This window comes from Pinus tabuliformis, chromosome 1_2, assembly GCF_031772625.1.
Source record: "Pinus tabuliformis cultivar Carrire ecotype Pingquan chromosome 1_2, CPIR1, whole genome shotgun sequence".
NCBI lineage: Eukaryota > Viridiplantae > Streptophyta > Pinopsida > Pinales > Pinaceae > Pinus > Pinus tabuliformis.
In genome coordinates, this window is record NC_142298.1 from 409,599,502 (window position 1) to 409,618,198 (window position 18,697).

Sequence of the window (18,697 nt, forward strand, 5' to 3'; positions counted from 1 at the left end):
ATCTTGAATATGGTATGTTCCATGATGTTTTTCAAGAATGTTAAGTTGATGTTTTGGGTTGATGTAGTTCTACGTGTTGTGTATATAAAGAATAGGTGTCCATCTAATGCTATCAAAAACAAGACTCCTTATGAAATGCGATGGCCACATTCCTTTGGTGAGGCATCTCAGGGTTTTTGGTTCCACCTATTATGCCTTGATACTGAAGGACCAAAGAAACAAACTCGGTGCAAGGAGTCGCAAATGTATCTTCTTGGGGTTCTCAAATACCTCCAAAGCATTGTCTCTATGATGAAGTCAATAAGAAGTTTATAATATCTAGAGATGTGATCTTTCTTGAATCTTCCAAGGCTGACAATGTTGTTGAGTGGCAGCTTGATCACTTGGATAGATTCATACATGCAAAATCTTTTCAAGAGTTTGATAATGAGATTCCACATCTTGAAGGGAGGATTCCAATACTGGATCATTCTATGGAATCTTCTTCTGGAGCACTCTCTCCCCCGCATGAAGCTCCAACCACAAATGACACTTTGAGTGATGTGATTGACAGAATTGGGAGACTAAATCTTGATTCAACCCCAACTCAATCAACTGAGTAGCCTGGGCCATCTCAGAAAGGTCCTTCAAAATGGCTGACAAAGACACTTGAAAGTGTTCATCCTGATGAGGTTGGAAAGACGGGAACAAGAAGCTCAACCAGACAGAATGGAGGTGATGTAAACGATTCTGATTCACCTGTTGATATGGATGTTTCTTATCATTGTGAACTGAACTTGTCTACAGATTTTGAACCAACTTCCTTCAAAGAAATCGCTTCTCATGATGAATGGAAAGAAGCAATGCAAAAAGAATATGATACCTTGATAAAGAATGACACCTGGAAGCTGGCTGATTCTCCATTGAGAACCAAACCAATTGCCTGCAAGTGGGTCTTCAAAAACAAGTATAAAGTAGATGGCTTACTTGACAAGCAAAAAGCTAGGCTTGTGGCAAAAGGTTTTGCACAAAAGGAAGGGGTCGACTATGAGGAGACTTTTGCCCCCACAGCGAAATGGGCTACCATCCAAACACTATTTGCCTTGGCAGTGCAGAACAGTTGAAAAGTCCATCAAATGGATGTAAAATCTATTTTCTTGAAAGGAGATCTGAAAGAGAATGTTTCTATGTCTCAACCAGAAGGATTTGTTGTGAAGCATCAAGAACATAAAGTATGCAAGCTTGTAAAATCCTTGTACGGCCTCAAGCAAGCATCGCGAGCTTGGTACGAGAAGTTAACTAAGCATATTTTGAAACTCAACTTCAAACATTATGATCTTGATGATAAAACTTTGTTTGTCAAGAAAGTTGGCAAAACAGTTTTATATCTTGTGGTGAATGTAGATGATCTTCTGATGACAGGGAGCAATGAGAACTACATCGCATCCATAAAGAAAGAATTGAGGATAGGTTTTGAAATGACAAATTTTGGCTATGTTCACTACTATATTGGTATTGAAGTAACTCAACATTCGAAGTTTATATTTCTCTCAAAAGAAGTAATTTGGAGATTTTTTGAACAGGTTTGGCATGGCTGAGTGCAATCCTTTGACTACTCCAATGGAACAAAACTTAAAGCTCACATCCACTAAAGGAAAAGAATTTGAGGATGCAACGAAGTATAGACAGCTCGTAGGAAGTCTCAACTACCTGACTACTACTAGACCAGACATTTCATTTGTTGTTGGAATCCTCTCCAGGTTTATGCAAAAGCCTTGTGAGGGTCATTGGTTTGCTGCAAAAAGAGTTATAAAGTACTTGAAGGGAACTCAAGATGTTGGACTTAAGTATACACAGGTGGGCGACTTCAGCTTGATTGGATACTCTGATTCAGACTTCAATGGAGATAAAGAAATTGGGGTATCTACTTCAGGTTATGTTATGAGTCTTGGATCAGGAGTTGTCTCCTAGAGGTCACGCAAACAATCAGTTCCAGCAGATTCCACAACTGAGGCAAAATATGTGGCAGCAACTAAAGCAACAAAGGAAATTGTGTGGCTCAGGAAAATTCTAGAAGATTTGCAAGAGAAACAAGTGCATTCAACTCCTCTTTTGATTGACAACACTTATGCAATAAAGTTGGCCAAGAAACCAAAGTTCCATGATCGAATGAAGCACATCAATACAAAATACCATCTGATCCAACATCATGTTGAGGCCAAAACAATCCACCTACACCATTGTTCCACAAATGAGCAGATTGCAAACATTTTCACCAAAGCACTTGGAAGAGAAAAGTTTGAAAGATTCAGAATGAGAGATTAAGGGGGGGAATGTTGACACCTAATCTTTGGGATTAGGGAAATCCATGTAAATATTGTAAATAGCAAAATAAAGAGAATTGGAAGACGAGAAGACATTGGGAGATGAAACCCAATAGTCTCCCTCTCCATGTATATATCCATGTTCCATCTTAATGCAAAGCACAATTCAATTCGAGGAGTTACCTCCTAGCCTAACACCATGTACCACCCATAAAAAGCATTTAGATACCTTACACTTACTCCCACTGATAAGGAAGATTTGTTTTCATCATATCATTTTCGCTCAAGTTGGGCTATCTCATATTCCATGAACATTTGGCTTATGAATGAAAACCAAACGTCACCCTGCACCTCAACAGAGAGAATCCTGTCTTTCTAACAATGTCCATGATGTTTGTCACGGGTATAAAACAGTCCCTTGCCCTACCAGGAGGAAGTAGATTATGACTGGAATTTAGCCATGCACCAAATGGCACATAGAAAGACTTTCACCTTCTTTGATCAGTCTGTTAACATATTAAACGATAACATGGAATTCCAAGCCTATGATACAGGAACCATCACATAACAATATTTGGTTAATCACTTATAGTTTTACAAAGCAATAAACATCATTAATTGGCAGAAATAAGATAATGACATAAGAAATGATCTCCGAGGAATTAGAAAGAGAAAAGATATGTTAATATTTTTCTCTCAATATATAGAAGATCCAAGTGTGACTGCAATAGACTGACATATTCTAAGACACGTCAAGAATAAATAGCATGCATCATTAGTCTATTACTCATACTATGACATAATAAATGAGCATTCAAAAAGAAATGATAAGTCGGCAAGGTAGATGAGAAACTTCAACTAAAGGAGTTTGAGCAAGAATATTTCCAAATAGGCAAATCAATGTCAAATTGGTTGGAAAGTGTACCAAAACAGTTTTGACCTCAAAATATAATTAATACAACCTGGGACCATAAAGATTAATAAATATCTTACTTGTCTCCAGCACCTTTTGAACCTTCAACATGCATAGACACCTGCTGCAGAACCAGAGTCACTCCCTCAGAAAACAACTTGCAAGAGAAAGAACGTAAGAAATTTAGCAATGGAGAGAACAGAAAGAAATTTATTAAAAGAAACAAAAACCACTAACCTTCTCAGTTATCAAATTACAATCAATCAACTCCCACCGCTCTTTCTGAAGTCTAAGTATTTCTACATCTCCATCATCATATAAGATCTTGGACAAACAATAAAGGTGATTTAGAAGAGTGCATAAAATTAGATTATATTCTGAAGACATTCAACCCCACTGAAGACCATGAAATGTGGCTTACCCTATGCTTGTTCTGCATTGAATCGTATGACTCCACAATTCCCTCATAATACCTGTAGAGAATTAGTCAAATATTAGTACAAGCTCTAAAAAGACTATGCCATTGTTTATTCCTAGTTATAGCCCACAATCAATCCTAAGCCTTTAACACCTGTAAAGAAATACAGGAATTTCTTCAAAGCCATGTGACCAACAAATTGTGCACCTACCTGGATATGAATTGCTCTAGGTGGGATCATGCAAAACAATGTACAATTTGAAAATTACATCATATCACTAATCAAAGTAACAAGTTTAATAACCCAATCTGTAACACAAAAACATTTAACTACCAACTGAAGCTATAAAAGCTCCCCTCAATTCGAATAAATAACTATCCCTACCAAGATTGGAACCCATTGTTAACAAGACAAAAGCATGCAATGTTTTCAAATCAAAAATTTCTTTAAAAATAACTAGTAAGATTAATCTCAGAAATAAAATTTTACGTTTCCTGTTCAAGAATAAAACAAATAAGATAGGATAAGATAAATATAATAACCAAAAAGGTAGGTCAATGGGACTGAAAAAAGTACAATCAGCAATAAGCATGCCACAACTGCTTCAGTCTACTCCAAAACCATAAAGTAAGCTAAATTACCCAAAACATGAGAAATGCGTAATAGAGCATGATCAAGTACTATCATAGAAAAGAAAGAAAAGAAGCAGGGGCTATCTATAACAACAAGGCCCTAACTCTATCAGCACCACAAATAGAAGTATGAGTAGAGGTGGAGAGAGGTGCCTATGTTGCAGATATTGGACCAACGTGGACCCTAACAATCTCATCTAAAAAAATCCAAAGAGGACCCATGTGGGTCAAAATGTGCAAAGTGGGGCATGTTACCTCCTGATTTACCATGCTTTGATAAGCAAGGCCAACACTCATGACAAACCAAAGGGAAATTTGGTTGGAACTGTTGGAATTTGGTTGTCATTGATGTCAACCCAGGCAGCAGCCACAAGAAGCCCCTCTTTCGTTGAGGAAATTGATTGGGAAGATCAGTATGGTTGGGGCCTGGGCTCAAGACCATCTTCATTTGATTCTCTTCGTCGTGCCAATTTCAGCAATAGGTGGAACGCTTCATAACTCCTCAAGGTTGAGGAGATATGACTCGTCAAATATGGAGCCCCATTTTGTGGTCAAGAAGCCCCAAAGGAGATGCTACAAGCAGCTTATTGATTGGTTTATTAATGGGTTTTACTCTCAAGAAAATTTAAACATTATGATGGGCCTATTAACCCTTTACATGTGGACTATCCCAGCCTAATTCAGCTTGAAGAAAAGGCTTAATTAATTACGATATATTTGGAGGTTAAGTTGGCCTTAATGGCTGTTTGGTTTTGGTTCCAAAATTTTGAATTTTGAAAATTCAAAATTTAATTTGTAAGGGAAGCTCCCTTGCAATAAGGCCATGTCAGCCCCTCTAGAAGCCCTTTCTTTCCTGTATAAATAGAGCTCGTACTTCTCCGTGGAGGACATTAATGGATCAAGAAAATATCTATACTTTGATTTGATTTCGGGAGGCCCTGCATGGTCATGCAGAACTGAAGGTGGAGGCCGAGCTTTGAAGACAGTTTTGGGTAATTAACGTTTATCTTTTCTTATTCGTTCTTCATTGGACTATTGAATATCTTCTGAGGCCATTCGACCCTTCTGAGGCAGATCTAGAAACAAGTTTCTGAGGCAGTTCATGGATACTGATGTCCTGTCTGAGGCCTAATCTCAGACCCTCCCTGTGGCATTGTTTTGAGGCCTACTCGACCCTCTCTTGGGAGACTCTTGCAGCGTTCAAAGGTGGCATCTCTGAAGATTAGTTCAGACCTTCTGTGGACACATTTTCACTGGTTACAGAGTACATTTTGGAGGGCATTCGGAAAGCATCTTTCAAGTGAAGGAAATCTGAGAATCTGAGATACCTTGGGTTTAACCTTTTGCACTTTTCTGTGGTGATCCATGACCATCCCTGAGGCCCTCTTTGCAGACTGTTGTAGGATTAATTGTGCGTCTGGTTAAAGTTTTGTCTAAGGATTGTACTCGCATAACAGAGGCCTTCTTTTGGCCCTATTCCTGGCAGACTTTTCGCCCATCTATTCAGACCTTTTTACTGAGGCTTATAACGATAAATCAAATTCTGAGTTGAAGCAAATTTTGAAGCATTTCTTGGCTGTTCTTTGCGGAGGCCTGTGACATTATTTCAGCCTAATTCAGAAATTCGTTTGCCTAGCAAAAGGTATATTTCGGTGTTCTGTGTTCCTGGCATTTTCCATGGAGGATATTCACCGGATTTGATCCTGAAGTTGACCAAACAAGCACAGGTTCTAAGGCTTATCCAGGGCTCGGTTTGAGGTTTCTCAGAAGCTAACTGTAGATCCAATTCGCAATCATTCTAGGGCACTTAGCATCTAATTCTATGGGATTGTTTTGAAGCAGTCTAAGCCTCATCTCTGTAACACTGTTTCAAAATATTTGCAGGGTTAAGTCCTATTTTTGAGGCACTATTTCAAGAGATTTGCAACAAGATTAAGGATCTATCTGAAGGGTCAGCATAATTGCCACATTGTCTTGTGGAAAGCATAGTTGGCATCAAGTCATCATTAAGCTGAAGCCAAATAGAATTTCCATGAAGCCTGAAGCAGTCAGTTTAACTTTTAAAAGGTATTGGTCGTCACTTTGTGGGGATTATAAGAAGCTCACATTGGGATTTTGAATGAAAGTATCGTTTGTTCCATATTTGAAGAATCTGTTGAGCTGATGTGTCTCGTCATCCCATGGAGAACAAAGATCTTGATAGAGGAAAACCGAAGAATATCTAGGCCTTTCTGAAATTGTATCAAATTACCATCAAAGGTTTAGTCAACGGGACTAACTGTTTAATATCCCAAACTTAAATTTTTGCAACTTCTCGAAATTTAACTCAACAAATGCCCATATAAAATTTCCATTCATTAACAGAACATTGCCATGTAAAATTCAACAACATAGAACAACAAAATAACAACATAATGAGCAGGAATAATCTCAGCTTTATTTATAATATATATAAACTGGGGGTTTTACATGTTGAAACAACTGCTATAGCTGAGATAGAACTGGCCTCAAGAATCTACTCCAATGTCGCATTGGCCCTCCACCAACCCTGCATTGAACTACCACTGCTAAGCACTCCTGTGAATTCTAGATGAATTCACCAAGCGGAGATGGGTACTCACCCAATCTCACTAAATCACCCAAGGGTTTATGTCCTGGGGCTACAAACCTCTCATACAAGAAGAAGATCAAATCCAAGATGTCCTCCAATGGCCTCCTCCTCTTCTTTTAATAGATCTGATGGACCCCTCTAGAACATCCTATTTTATTATTATTTTAATCATGGTGCACATTTCCCCCCTTTTAATTCAATTAAAATATCTTTTTAATGTGGGAAAATGGTAAATTGGCCACCATGCCTCCTCAAGCCACTGAAACTCATTTCCAATCATACCATCCTGTAGATCATCTCGTTCCGGTCCCAAAGAGCTATTACACTAAGGTGTTTTGTCAAGTATTCCTCCCAGAATGGCAGCTTAAACGAAATTAATTGAGTCATGCCCATTAATAACTCTGCTTTTTTTAAAGTTGTCGAAATGCAACAGAACAAAAGGCAAATTGTGCAGATGATGGAAGATACCAAGCGAATGCCATTGGACCTCATAAAAACTCCTCAAAACACCTCGTAAAGCCCATGGGTCCCCTGATAGAGTAAACCAGCTCCTGTGACCTAGTTGCCTCCAACCCTGGAAGTCCATCCTAACCACACAGTAAGGGAAACCAGAAAAAAGAACATGACAAATCCTCCTGCCCCAAGATTTCTTGCCCTCAAGCAATCAAAACATGTTGACCAATTTGGTGGCCCAATGCAACTGAGACCCAATGCCCGGACCCCATACCAACCACTGGGTGATGCTATGCCTCTATGTCAACACACCATGAATGGGCCCCTCAATGCCCGAATCCCAGATCAATCTCTGACCGAACCTGTCATCAACAAATCCTCCTAGATCCCAACGCCACCAAGAACAAGTATCAATGCTCCATGGTTCCTGTTGTGCTATATCTCTAACTATGAATGTTGCCCCTTTGTAAAGTTTTGTAGATGTTCTATGCTAAGAGCAATTTCACTTTTCTCACAGCAATCATACAAGTAGATAAGCAAAATGCAGATAGAACATATAAGCAGATCTTACAGAAGACAAATCAGAAACAAGAAAAATGTATGTGTTCGTTTCGGCGGTCAACAGGATGCTTCAACCAGCAAAGTCTCCTTTGGTCAGCCAGCCCAGCATGTGTCACAACAACCCTCCAACCAGCATGTGTCACAACAACCCTCAATGCTGGTCAAACTTCTGCGAAACCCTAGCAGCAGAAACCCTAGCAGCAGAGAAATCCTCTTCGTCCTTCCCACGAGTGGCTGAAATTCGTCCTCCAGGTAGCTCGTACTTTTAGGATGAGAGAGGAAGATGTGAGTTGTGTTGTGATCAAATTCTCTCCAACTTTTCCTGTATATATATATCCATCAATGAGGGTGTGTGACACATCTGTTGGGCATGTGAGCCTACATTACAAAACTGGCTGACCTTGCACATATAATTTATTAAGAATAATAAATTCAAAATATAAGTTCTGCTCATCGGATTAAGACTATTTTTATATGGATTTTACACCTCTCAGAAAGAGGAATCCAACAAAAATATTAGCCTCTTAATCTGAGCATCAGAACATGGAGTTTGGACCTAGTTGTCCAAATTTAACACTCCCTCTCAACTAGGGAGAACTCCATCTATTAGTGCAATTAACATCGTGAGTCATCCCGCCGAAACTTGCTTTGCTGGCTTCTTTATTTCAGAACAGAAGTGGGTCAGTCACAAAGACATCATTCCCCGACTGACATAATCAGTCCAGAGGTCCCAGACCTCACAAATCTTGATCCCAGATCAAGTGGTTGGACCATGCCATCCTAGATAGAGAGTACGGCAATCTCTGATGCGTCCATCAGTCTTTGCTAATAGTCTCTAGCTTTTCCACATCTCATTGGCCAAATGAGAGGTACTTCCCATGAGCCCTGAACTCAATGGGTAGGATGCATACGGGGCACAGATTAAATGAGTGGCGAACCAGCTCAATAATCACAAGGGTGGGGCAGAAGCATTATGAGTGCTTATAGCTCCGAGAAGCTATCCCCAAAGCCCCCCAGAGCTCCCAGAGCTCATCGTCCAACAGGACCCACATCATAGGGTCTTTCCACGACACCAAGATTCTCACGGAAGGTTAGGAACTTGACCTTCCCCAGGGGCTTAGTGAGAATATCCGCGACCTGCTCATCAGTTCCTATATGATCGAGCCTTACGGCGCCTCGCTGTACCATATCCCGGATAAAGTGGTACCTGATATCAATATGCTTGGATCGGTCGTGGAACACAGGATTCTCAGTCATACGAATCCCACTCTGATTATCACAGAGTATTACAGTGGTATCTAGCACATGTTGGAACAACTCACTAAAGAGCTTCCTCAACCAAACTGCTTCACAACAGGCCATACTAGCAGCAATGTATTCGGCCTCCGCGGTGCTCAAAGTCACCGACTTCTGCTTCCTGCTCATCCATGAGATCGAAGCAGAACCAAGATTGAAACAGCATCAGATGTGCTTTTACGATCCACCACACTGCCAGCCCAATCGGCATCAGTATATCCCCGGAGTATCACACTCCCGGCAGTGTATCTCAGCCCATGGTTTATTGTGCCCCGAAGATATCTCAAAAGATTCTTGGCACCAACCCAGTGAAAATGATGAGGCTCAACCATCTGTTGACTCAAAGTATTTACTGCAAAACATATGTCCGGACGGGTGTTCACTAAGAACATCAAAGCTCCTATGAGTTGACGATACTCAGTAGGATTGGCCAAGATAGGCCCTGCAGCGCTGCCACTCAACTTCTTAAAGTTGAGTTCCATTGGTGTCGACACGGACTTAAGTCCACCATCCCAAATCTTTCCAGAAGCTTCACAATATACTTTCCTTGAGAAAGGAAAATCTCTCCAGGTCTCTACCAGACCTCCAAGCCTAGGAAATAGTGCATCAGTCCTAGGTCTTTCATCTCGAACTCAGCAGTAAGCTCCCTCTTACATTGATGAATGAGAGGGTCATCCCCTGTCAGGAAGAGGTCGTCTACATACAGCACTAGAATGAGAGGCTTTCCTTCCACAGCCTTAAAGTAAAGGTTTGGATCAGCATTGCTTCGAGTGAAGCCCAGCTTCATCAAGTAACTATCCATCCTCTCATACCAAGCTCTGGGTGCTTGCTTTAACCCATAGAGGGCTTTCTTCAACCTGCAGACATAAGTGTCTCGTTCTTGAACTTCAAATCCCAGAGGTTGTTCTACATACACCTCTTCCTTTATTTCCAAAATCAGGCATCCCTGTCACCACCTTCCTTGCTTCGGGAAGAGCCTTGTAATGAAGGTGTCCAAATCTTCGGTGCCATAGTTCGGTTTGACGGATAGTATCACAAGTCATAGCTCCCAACGGACTCCCTCCAACCTGGTAGAGTGTACCAACCCTAAAACCAATTGAGATAGCTTCCTTGAAGCTCTTCTTCCACATGAGTACCTTTCCATCAGAGAAAGTTACATTGAATCCTTTGTCTTCCATGGCAGATACAGACACAAGGTTCTTCTTCAATTTGGATACATAGAGTACATCTTGTAGATGGAGGACTTGTCCTTGAGACAAGTGGAGGGTCACAGTCCCGGTCCCTTTCACAGGATAGGTGGCATTATCCCCAAGGATAATTTCTAGATTAGTATCCCTTTCAACCATGTCAGAAAGTGCTTCCTTGAATCCGGTGATGTGTCTTGAGGCACCACTATCGATTAGCCAGACATCCATAGTGTCGGGCGGAGATGCAGCTGAGAGAGCAGATATTAGAATATACTCATTTCTTTTATCAACAACATTAGACTCCTCATACCTGGTATTTCTGGTCCTTTTAGAAGGTGGATTGTTTCCTTCAAAGTGAGCCTTCCTCTTTCCTTTGGATTTGTCATTTCTTCGATTCCCATTCCTTCGGTTGTTGTTGTTGTCGTCACTATCGGGAGAATTCTTCTGGAAGGGGCATTCTCTAGCATAGTGTCCAGTCCTATGACAGGTGAAACATTTACCCTTCTTCTTTTGAGTCTTAGTCCTTCCTTTGTCCTTGGAACCACCAGAGTTTCTTCTTTCGGGAATGAGCAACATAGGCAGCATTTCTTTCATTATCAAATTCCTTCATCCTTGTTTCTTCTTGCATACATATTTACAACAGAAGCCAACCCTTTGACTTGTCTAGATCTGAGTATAGATCATTTCGTATAGCGATGAGATCAGTTGAAGACATTCTGCTTCAACTGATTCTCCAAGGTGACAACTTCACCTATCGTAGTCCATTTGCTGCACACAACTATGTGACACCATGTTGTACTGTCACATGTATTGGACCTTGATGACTGAGCTGCTCCTGCTCTCATCATCATGCTGCCCACTGTTTCATTCATCATCATGCTGCCCTTGCTTAGCATGCCCATTTACACTGCAACTTTCCTCATCATGAACTGAGACTGTTCATCTTTATCATTCTCATTATGTAGAGACTATAACCATAAGAAACATTATTGCTTATGATCCTTATCATGGTGACTGCATATTAATATGCTGAGCAAATGTACGGTACTGATATTTAGATTGAGATCACAGATCTGAATATTGTGCATCATGGGAACTTATTTCATCAACACGATTCTGCAGAGATAGTTGGCCGAGAGTTCTATCACGGTTGTTCATTGTGTTGGAACTGCTACACATATGCCACCGTCTCACTGCAGTTCCATTGTGTTAGGGATGCTACATGTATGCCACCGTATAATTGAAAACCTTTTCCTCACTGTGACTGCGAATGCACTATTGTGAGAGCACCGAGATATGTTTATCTACTTATATTCTGAGGCTACTGTCTCCCGAGTTGATGACTGTTCTTATGGCGAGGTGCAGTCAAACCCTTGGCCTCAGCTTCATGTGGAGATGACTGCGGCTCCATATATAAATGCGGTTAACCACGTTTCCATATATAACTGCGGCTCACTGCGGCTTCATATATGACTGCGGCTCTTCATAGCTCCATTGCTTTTGACTGCGTATGCATTCTACATTGACTGTGAGGGATCTCGACGGTGGTTTCATTATTGCGGTTGACTGTATCACTGCGGCTACCATGTTGTGCATGCGGCTCTATCTACGGTTCTTCCGTGCTTGTTATACATTCAATGTCTTCCATGAATCTGCGTGATACTGCAGATCTTCGTCCACGTGGCAGTCTGTTAATAACCTGCACAATGTTGTGACCTCCGTCAGTTCTTCGATTTCTGTTGCATAACCTTAGTGTTGTCTATTCGAGCGTTCCACGCTCTCATAAACCTGCACATAAACACATCCACAGCTGCCCACGTGTCAGTCTTCTGACATCCCTGCGCAGTCCAGCCTGCTACTGTATGTCTCTGCCTACGGGACAATTCTTTCGATAATCTGCTGAACCAGCTTGACAGCCGTCAACATATATGTAAACCCTGCACATTTATTCGAGAGCTCCAATGCTCGAATAACGCAGCGCCACCATATAATTATTCTCTGTCCGAACCTGCACAATCGTTTTCTTCGTTGTTTGCTCCAACCGCACCAGCGTATATATATAACCCTGTCCACGCGTTATCTCAGCAATCCTGCGCAATCTCCTTTGCTGTTTGCTCCAAACACATCAGCGTATATATATATATAAACCTGCATATATATAATACTGTCCACGCGTTAGACCACCAGTGACCTGCGTAATACCACCGATCTCTGACCACGTGTTCAACCAAGTCCGGACAGCTCACTGCGTACATATATTACTGCGCGATTCTGTGTTTTCTGTCCACGTGACAGCCACCAGATAATCTACGTTCGAACGCAGATCTCTTCCCACGTAGCAGACTATCAACAAGTCCACGCAATTCACATACTCAGTCAATTGTCAGAAGCCGACAGTCTATGATCTGCGTAAACCTCTGCGTGTTAACCCGTGAACGCCAATGTTCATGTAATCCACGCTGTCTTACGCCCACAGCTACTGCCGAATTCTATCGAACAGAACTTCAATCGACCATCCAACCCCAATCAGCACAACCCCGTGCTTCTTTGGGCGTATGGGAGATAACTGTCGTTCCCAAACTTCTGTTACCAATATCCTCTCTCGCTGTTAATTCCACCGACAGGAATTAACGCCTGCATCTTGTCCTCTTGCGCCCCTGAACCTTACGCATTAGAACTGCGCAGTTAATCCGAGAGACTCCATTGATTGATTGCTATAGATAGAGTTTGTCTTCACCTCAGCTCTGATACCATGTAAAGTTTTGTAGATGTTCTATGCTAAGAGCAATTTCACTTTTCTCACAGCAATCATACAAGTAGATAAGCAAAATGCAGATAGAACATATAAGCAGATCTTACAGAAGACAAATCAGAAACAAGAAAAATGTATGTGTTCGTTTCGGCGGTCAACAGGATGCTTCAACCAGCAAAGTCTCCTTTGGTCAGCCAGCCCAGCATGTGTCACAACAACCCTCCAACCAGCATGTGTCACAACAACCCTCAATGCTGGTCAAACTTCTGCGAAACCCTAGCAGCAGAGAAATCCTCTTCGTCCTTCCCACGAGTGGCTGAAATTCGTCCTCCAGGTAGCTCGTACTTTTAGGATGAGAGAGGAAGATGTGAGTTGTGTTGTGATCAAATTCTCTCCAACTTTTCCTGTATATATATATCCATCAATGAGGGTGTGTGACACATCTGTTGGGCATGTGAGCCTACATTACAAAACTGGCTGACCTTGCACATATAATTTATTAAGAATAATAAATTCAAAATATAAGTTCTGCTCATCGGATTAAGACTATTTTTATATGGATTTTACACCTCTCAGAAAGAGGAATCCAACAAAAATATTAGCCTCTTAATCTGAGCATCAGAACATGGAGTTTGGACCTAGTTGTCCAAATTTAACACCCTTCAACCACGTACCAAGTCATTGCCTCTCTCAATCCAACCTTTGGCATTAACAAAGGTCAACCCCACTATGTTGATGTTGCGATGGAATGTTAATGGTCGACCAATCAATGCTCTACTTCCAACTGGCCCATGTAGTGTCCCCTATCTCTAAGGGCCCCTACTAAATGATGCTCCTCACGAAGAATGACATTCCATCAATAGGATACTAACTCGTGATCTCCCGCCAATCCATCCTGTGAGAAGGATCAGATGCATGTGCACCTGTATATGGTACGAATCCATTGTGTTGCACCCTACTCAACTCATGCAGCTTTGCCAAACAAATCAACCAAATATGTCTAGCAATCCCTGTAAGTGGGCAACCTTTGTTCCACGCCCTGTCTATTGAAGCGAACAAAGTTCCTTCTACTAATTAATTATTCCAGAAAACTTGGAATATCAAATTATCCGAATCATGAGAACAGACGAATCAACCATGCTACATATTTGAACAAGTCAGAACCAAAACAACAAACTGATGTTCTGGATAATAGTGATGTAATCTCAATCCAGTCTTATGCTAACAAGTCGTCACAAAATTCCAATGATCATAATGCTATACAGAGGATTAATCTGGGATGGTCTGATTCCTTCTCGGTGCGACAATTTTGTTTGTCACTAAGAAGATCATATCAACTTGTATCGACGAGGATGACTATTCCAAAACAGAAAGACTTTCAAAGCCGAAAAAGAGATCAAGCTTTTTTCTCATCGACAAGCTTTGAGGACAAAGCTTGTCGATGAAAAAAAAGCTTGATCTCTTTTTCGGCTTTGAAAGTCTTTCTGTTTTGGAATAGTCATCCTCGTCGATACAAGTTGATACTATATTATTATAATTATAAAAAAGGATACTATATAAGCCTTATATAGTTACATATAAAAGGAAAAGTGGGTCTCAAAAAAGTATATATAAAATTTATATATACTTTATAATTATATAAAATTTATATATACTTTTTTGAGACCCACTTTTCCTTTTATATGTAACTATATAAGGCTTATATAGTATCCTTTTTTATAATTATAATAATATTTTTTTCTCGGAAAATTTGGATGAGACGTGACTCTTGGTATGGTCACAAACGATTATAATTATTTAGATCACACTTTTTTTTCTCCAATGTTATCAAAATATCTTTTACTTTTAAAATACCATGGGCTATTGCCATGGGTTGTTTTTAAAACCTCCTGTAAAAAGTAATGTTTACCTTTCACGTAAGAGCTTTTGTATTCTTGTTTCTTTAACTTTTAAAATACCATGGGCTATTACCATGGGTTGTTTTTAAAACCTCCGTTAAAATGTTCTCCACGTAAAAAGTAAAACGTATTCTTTTGTTTTTTGTTTTTCTTTTTTTTCCTTTAACTTTTTAAAATACCATGGGCAATTACCATGGGTTGTTTTTAAAACCACGGGCTTCTCCACGTAAAAAGCTTTAAATATACTTGGTATGAGATTTTGTATCCATTTTGTTTTTTGTTTTTTTACTTTTTTTTTTCTTCTTCTTTTTTTAATTTATTTACCTATATTTTTTTTTTTTTTTTTAATGGCCAAACGCCTAAAAAATGGAGAATCTCCCAATATATAGTGAAACGCTTCAATTATGACAGCAACAAGTTTGATGATAGGTTGATAGCCAAAGGCCTGGTGATCAGCCAAACGTGGCTCTGATACCAAATGAAGCGAACAAAGTTCCTTCTACTAATTAATCATTCCAGAAAACTTGGAATATCAAATTATCCATTAAGAATATAAATATTATATTAAATATGTGAATAAGAATAAGAATGATGATTTACAATGAGAACGAGAGGCTTGCTTATATATCACGCAAGCGTCTCTTCATGAAGAGTCATGTCCTATTAGACATGCCTCTTCAACCTAATTATTAGCTTAACTTAACTATTATTTATGATTATTATCTTTTACATTATATTTATATTATTTATATATTTTATTCGTTACATCTATGTACCCCTAGAGAGAATCATTGCCTAGAAATATTGTAGCTTTCCTAGCTTCCACTACGTCTACCTGCACCTCGTCAATGGGTAAACCCAAATATGGATGCACCACTACCTCCAAAAGAGCCTCCCTCAATTGACCCGAAACTCCATGCTCCACCGATCCACTCATCACCTGCAAAACTGTCATGTCAGGTCTCAACGCCTCCTGGTGACCAATGTCTACAAATACTACCTCCCTGTTGGTTGTCTGCACATCTACATGCCCCTCATCAATGGTTGACCCCAGGGACTAGTGCTCATCCTCCTCCACGATGGGCTCAATATGAGCCATTCATTGACTCTCCAAAAATGGCCCATCACACATACTGTGCTCTACTGTGTGCTGCACATGCGAACTCATCGAACATGGATGTATTCCTGGGCTGCCATCAGCATCTCTACAGGTCTACTCAAGCCCCTCTATGTGCTCGCCATGCTAGATCGCCATTAATAGCTCACCTCCCTGGTCTGCTCCTCGCATGGGAATAATTTGCTGCGAATCAAACCTATCCATCACATAGTCAAGCATACCACGGTTGTTGCCATCATCCTCACATGCTTGTTGATGCTCTTCGAAAGAATCCTCATCTGGATGGTCAAAATGAGTCTCCCCATGATCTACCTTTCTCATCCCCTCTATGTCATTCAAGCATGAATGGTCAAGTCCCCAAGGTTCCTTGCAAACGAAGCAAAGACCCTTTCTCCTTAACTAATTCTTATCGCATGTCCCATCAACTCTCAGTTGCTCCTCCCTGGTCAACTGCATCCTGAGCAGATTTATATTCTACTCAACCAACCTTTTGGCTAGCTCATAAGCAACAGGTGAGACCAACTGTTCTCTCCTCCAAATGGACAACAATCGAAACTACAACTCCCGACAAATGGCATCACGGCCTCTCATACATGATAACAAGAAGGATTGCATGTGTGTTTTGACTAAGTCGGGATGATGTCTCCTAATGATGAAAAAGCATTGGAACATTTGCAGGATCAGGTCATCACACTCTAAATCAAACATGATTTCATAAGTCTTAGTCATGGCCATAATTTCCAAACCTGAAGCTTCTTCCCAAATGTAAGACACGTGGAGTTATCCGAGTCTCACAAGATTTCTACCATCAAATTGAGGACTCTCCTCATGGCATCATCATTGTAAGGAGTTATAGGGGCGGTCGACATCATGATGCTACTAAAACAAGAGGCAACCGGAAGTGTCACCCCTTCACAAGGGTACTCCAAAAACTTGGGTTGTATTAAAGCTAGCATGGCGAGTTTCAAAGCCCACATCAACTTCTTCCCCTCTAACTGATCTATCTCAGAAAGGAGTGTGTCTAGTTCTTCTAGTTTGAGAAGGCCTTTCACTATGACCCTCATGTGTTTCAAATTTGTCCCAAGTGCAAATATTTTGTATCCTATTTCCTGCCCCTTTTGCATATCTCTAAGTTGTTTTTCTGAAGAATGGCATAGACCCTTCTTGAAAAAGGTTTGTTGTTATGTTTTTGTCTTTGATCCAGATTTAGTCCGCTGATGCACTATTGTGTTGATTTAAGAGGTGCTTCACAAATACTCCATTATTTAGTAGCAACAAGACATTAGCATACAAGGCACCTATAACAATAATGTTCTCAAGATACAGCACTAAATACAAGCCCTTTCAACAACACTCAGTAGAAACAAACATATAAACTCTACAACGATAATTTTTTTATCACTACAACCTCACAAATCTGCAACATTCAATTTGACAATAGTAAACAACAACCATTCTGTCTCAAAAATGCTACAAGACTCATGGCAAGGTCGAACAACAAGATTCATAATGGTAATAAGCATACATGGGAAACTCAACAAGCTCACTGCCATATCTAAGAGCAACATACACCTGTCATATCACCCTACCTAGAAACATAATTAGAGCTGCTAAAAATCACTGAACAATTGTAAGAAAGTAGAGGAACCTAGTGTACAAGTGTTGGCGTAGATTTCTTATTTGAAGACCATTCCCATCATGCAAGCAATTACTAACCGAGCCCTTGGAGATCAAGCCTAGAAATTTTGAGAGTTTGTCCTCAAATGTCAAATCTGATATGATGGTCGTTGTCGAAATGCACCGGAACGAAAGGCAAACTGTGCAAATGATGGAAGATACCAAGTGAATGCCATCAAACCTCATAAAAACTCCTCCAAAAGCCCTTGAGTCCCCTAATGGAGTAAACCAACTCCTGTGACCTAGCTGCCTCCAACCTTGGAAGTCCATCCTGACCACGCAATAAGGGAAACCAAAAAAGGAAAATGACATACCAGTGTCCATAAGGGAACAAGGCAGGCTTGAGTGGACTAAAGATCTAGACTAAAACAAGTAATTGAAAGAGAATTAGTGACTGTGAGTCAAGTCTCTTCATTTCCTGTGGAGTGTAAATGTTGATTTGGGGTAGCATCGGATGTACTCTAGGCTTCAAATTTTGCAGAGAAGCTTGGGTACATGTATTCCAAAGAACCCAGAAAACGTTTGGGAAATTCCACCCAAAGGTAATTTTAGTAAAATAATTAATATTTTTTAATGGGACCTTAAGTCTAAACTTAGGAAATTAAAAATATTAATGGGTATTAATATAATTGTGGGTGTAACTTCTACAAGAAGATGAGGATCAAGCTAAAATGATCTTAGCCATTGATTAGTTTTTAATCTCGGTTGTTGAATGTCAATGAGAAGACTATTAAAGGAAGCTTGAGGGTCATTTGGAAAAGACACCAAGAGATCAAGAGATCGAATTTGAGAAGTTCTCATTAGGAAGTTCTGATCGAGGATATTTCTTGTAGTTGAGGGGCAGGGATAGCATCTGGAGAGAGAGATTTTCTCAGTCG

At 40.3% G+C, this 18,697-nt stretch overlaps 1 protein-coding gene across 1 annotated transcript in view; it reads right to left on the bottom strand.

Annotated features, from left to right (window-relative positions):
• LOC149206075 (sister chromatid cohesion protein PDS5 homolog A-like) overlaps nt 1-18,697 on the bottom strand; it is a 224,097-nt gene that overhangs the window by 64,473 nt on the left and 140,927 nt on the right. Inside the window, 3 exon segments of the mRNA XM_089395279.1 lie at nt 3,297-3,340; nt 3,454-3,540; nt 3,638-3,689. Coding sequence (XP_089251405.1) covers nt 3,297-3,340; nt 3,454-3,540; nt 3,638-3,689 — 183 coding nt within the window.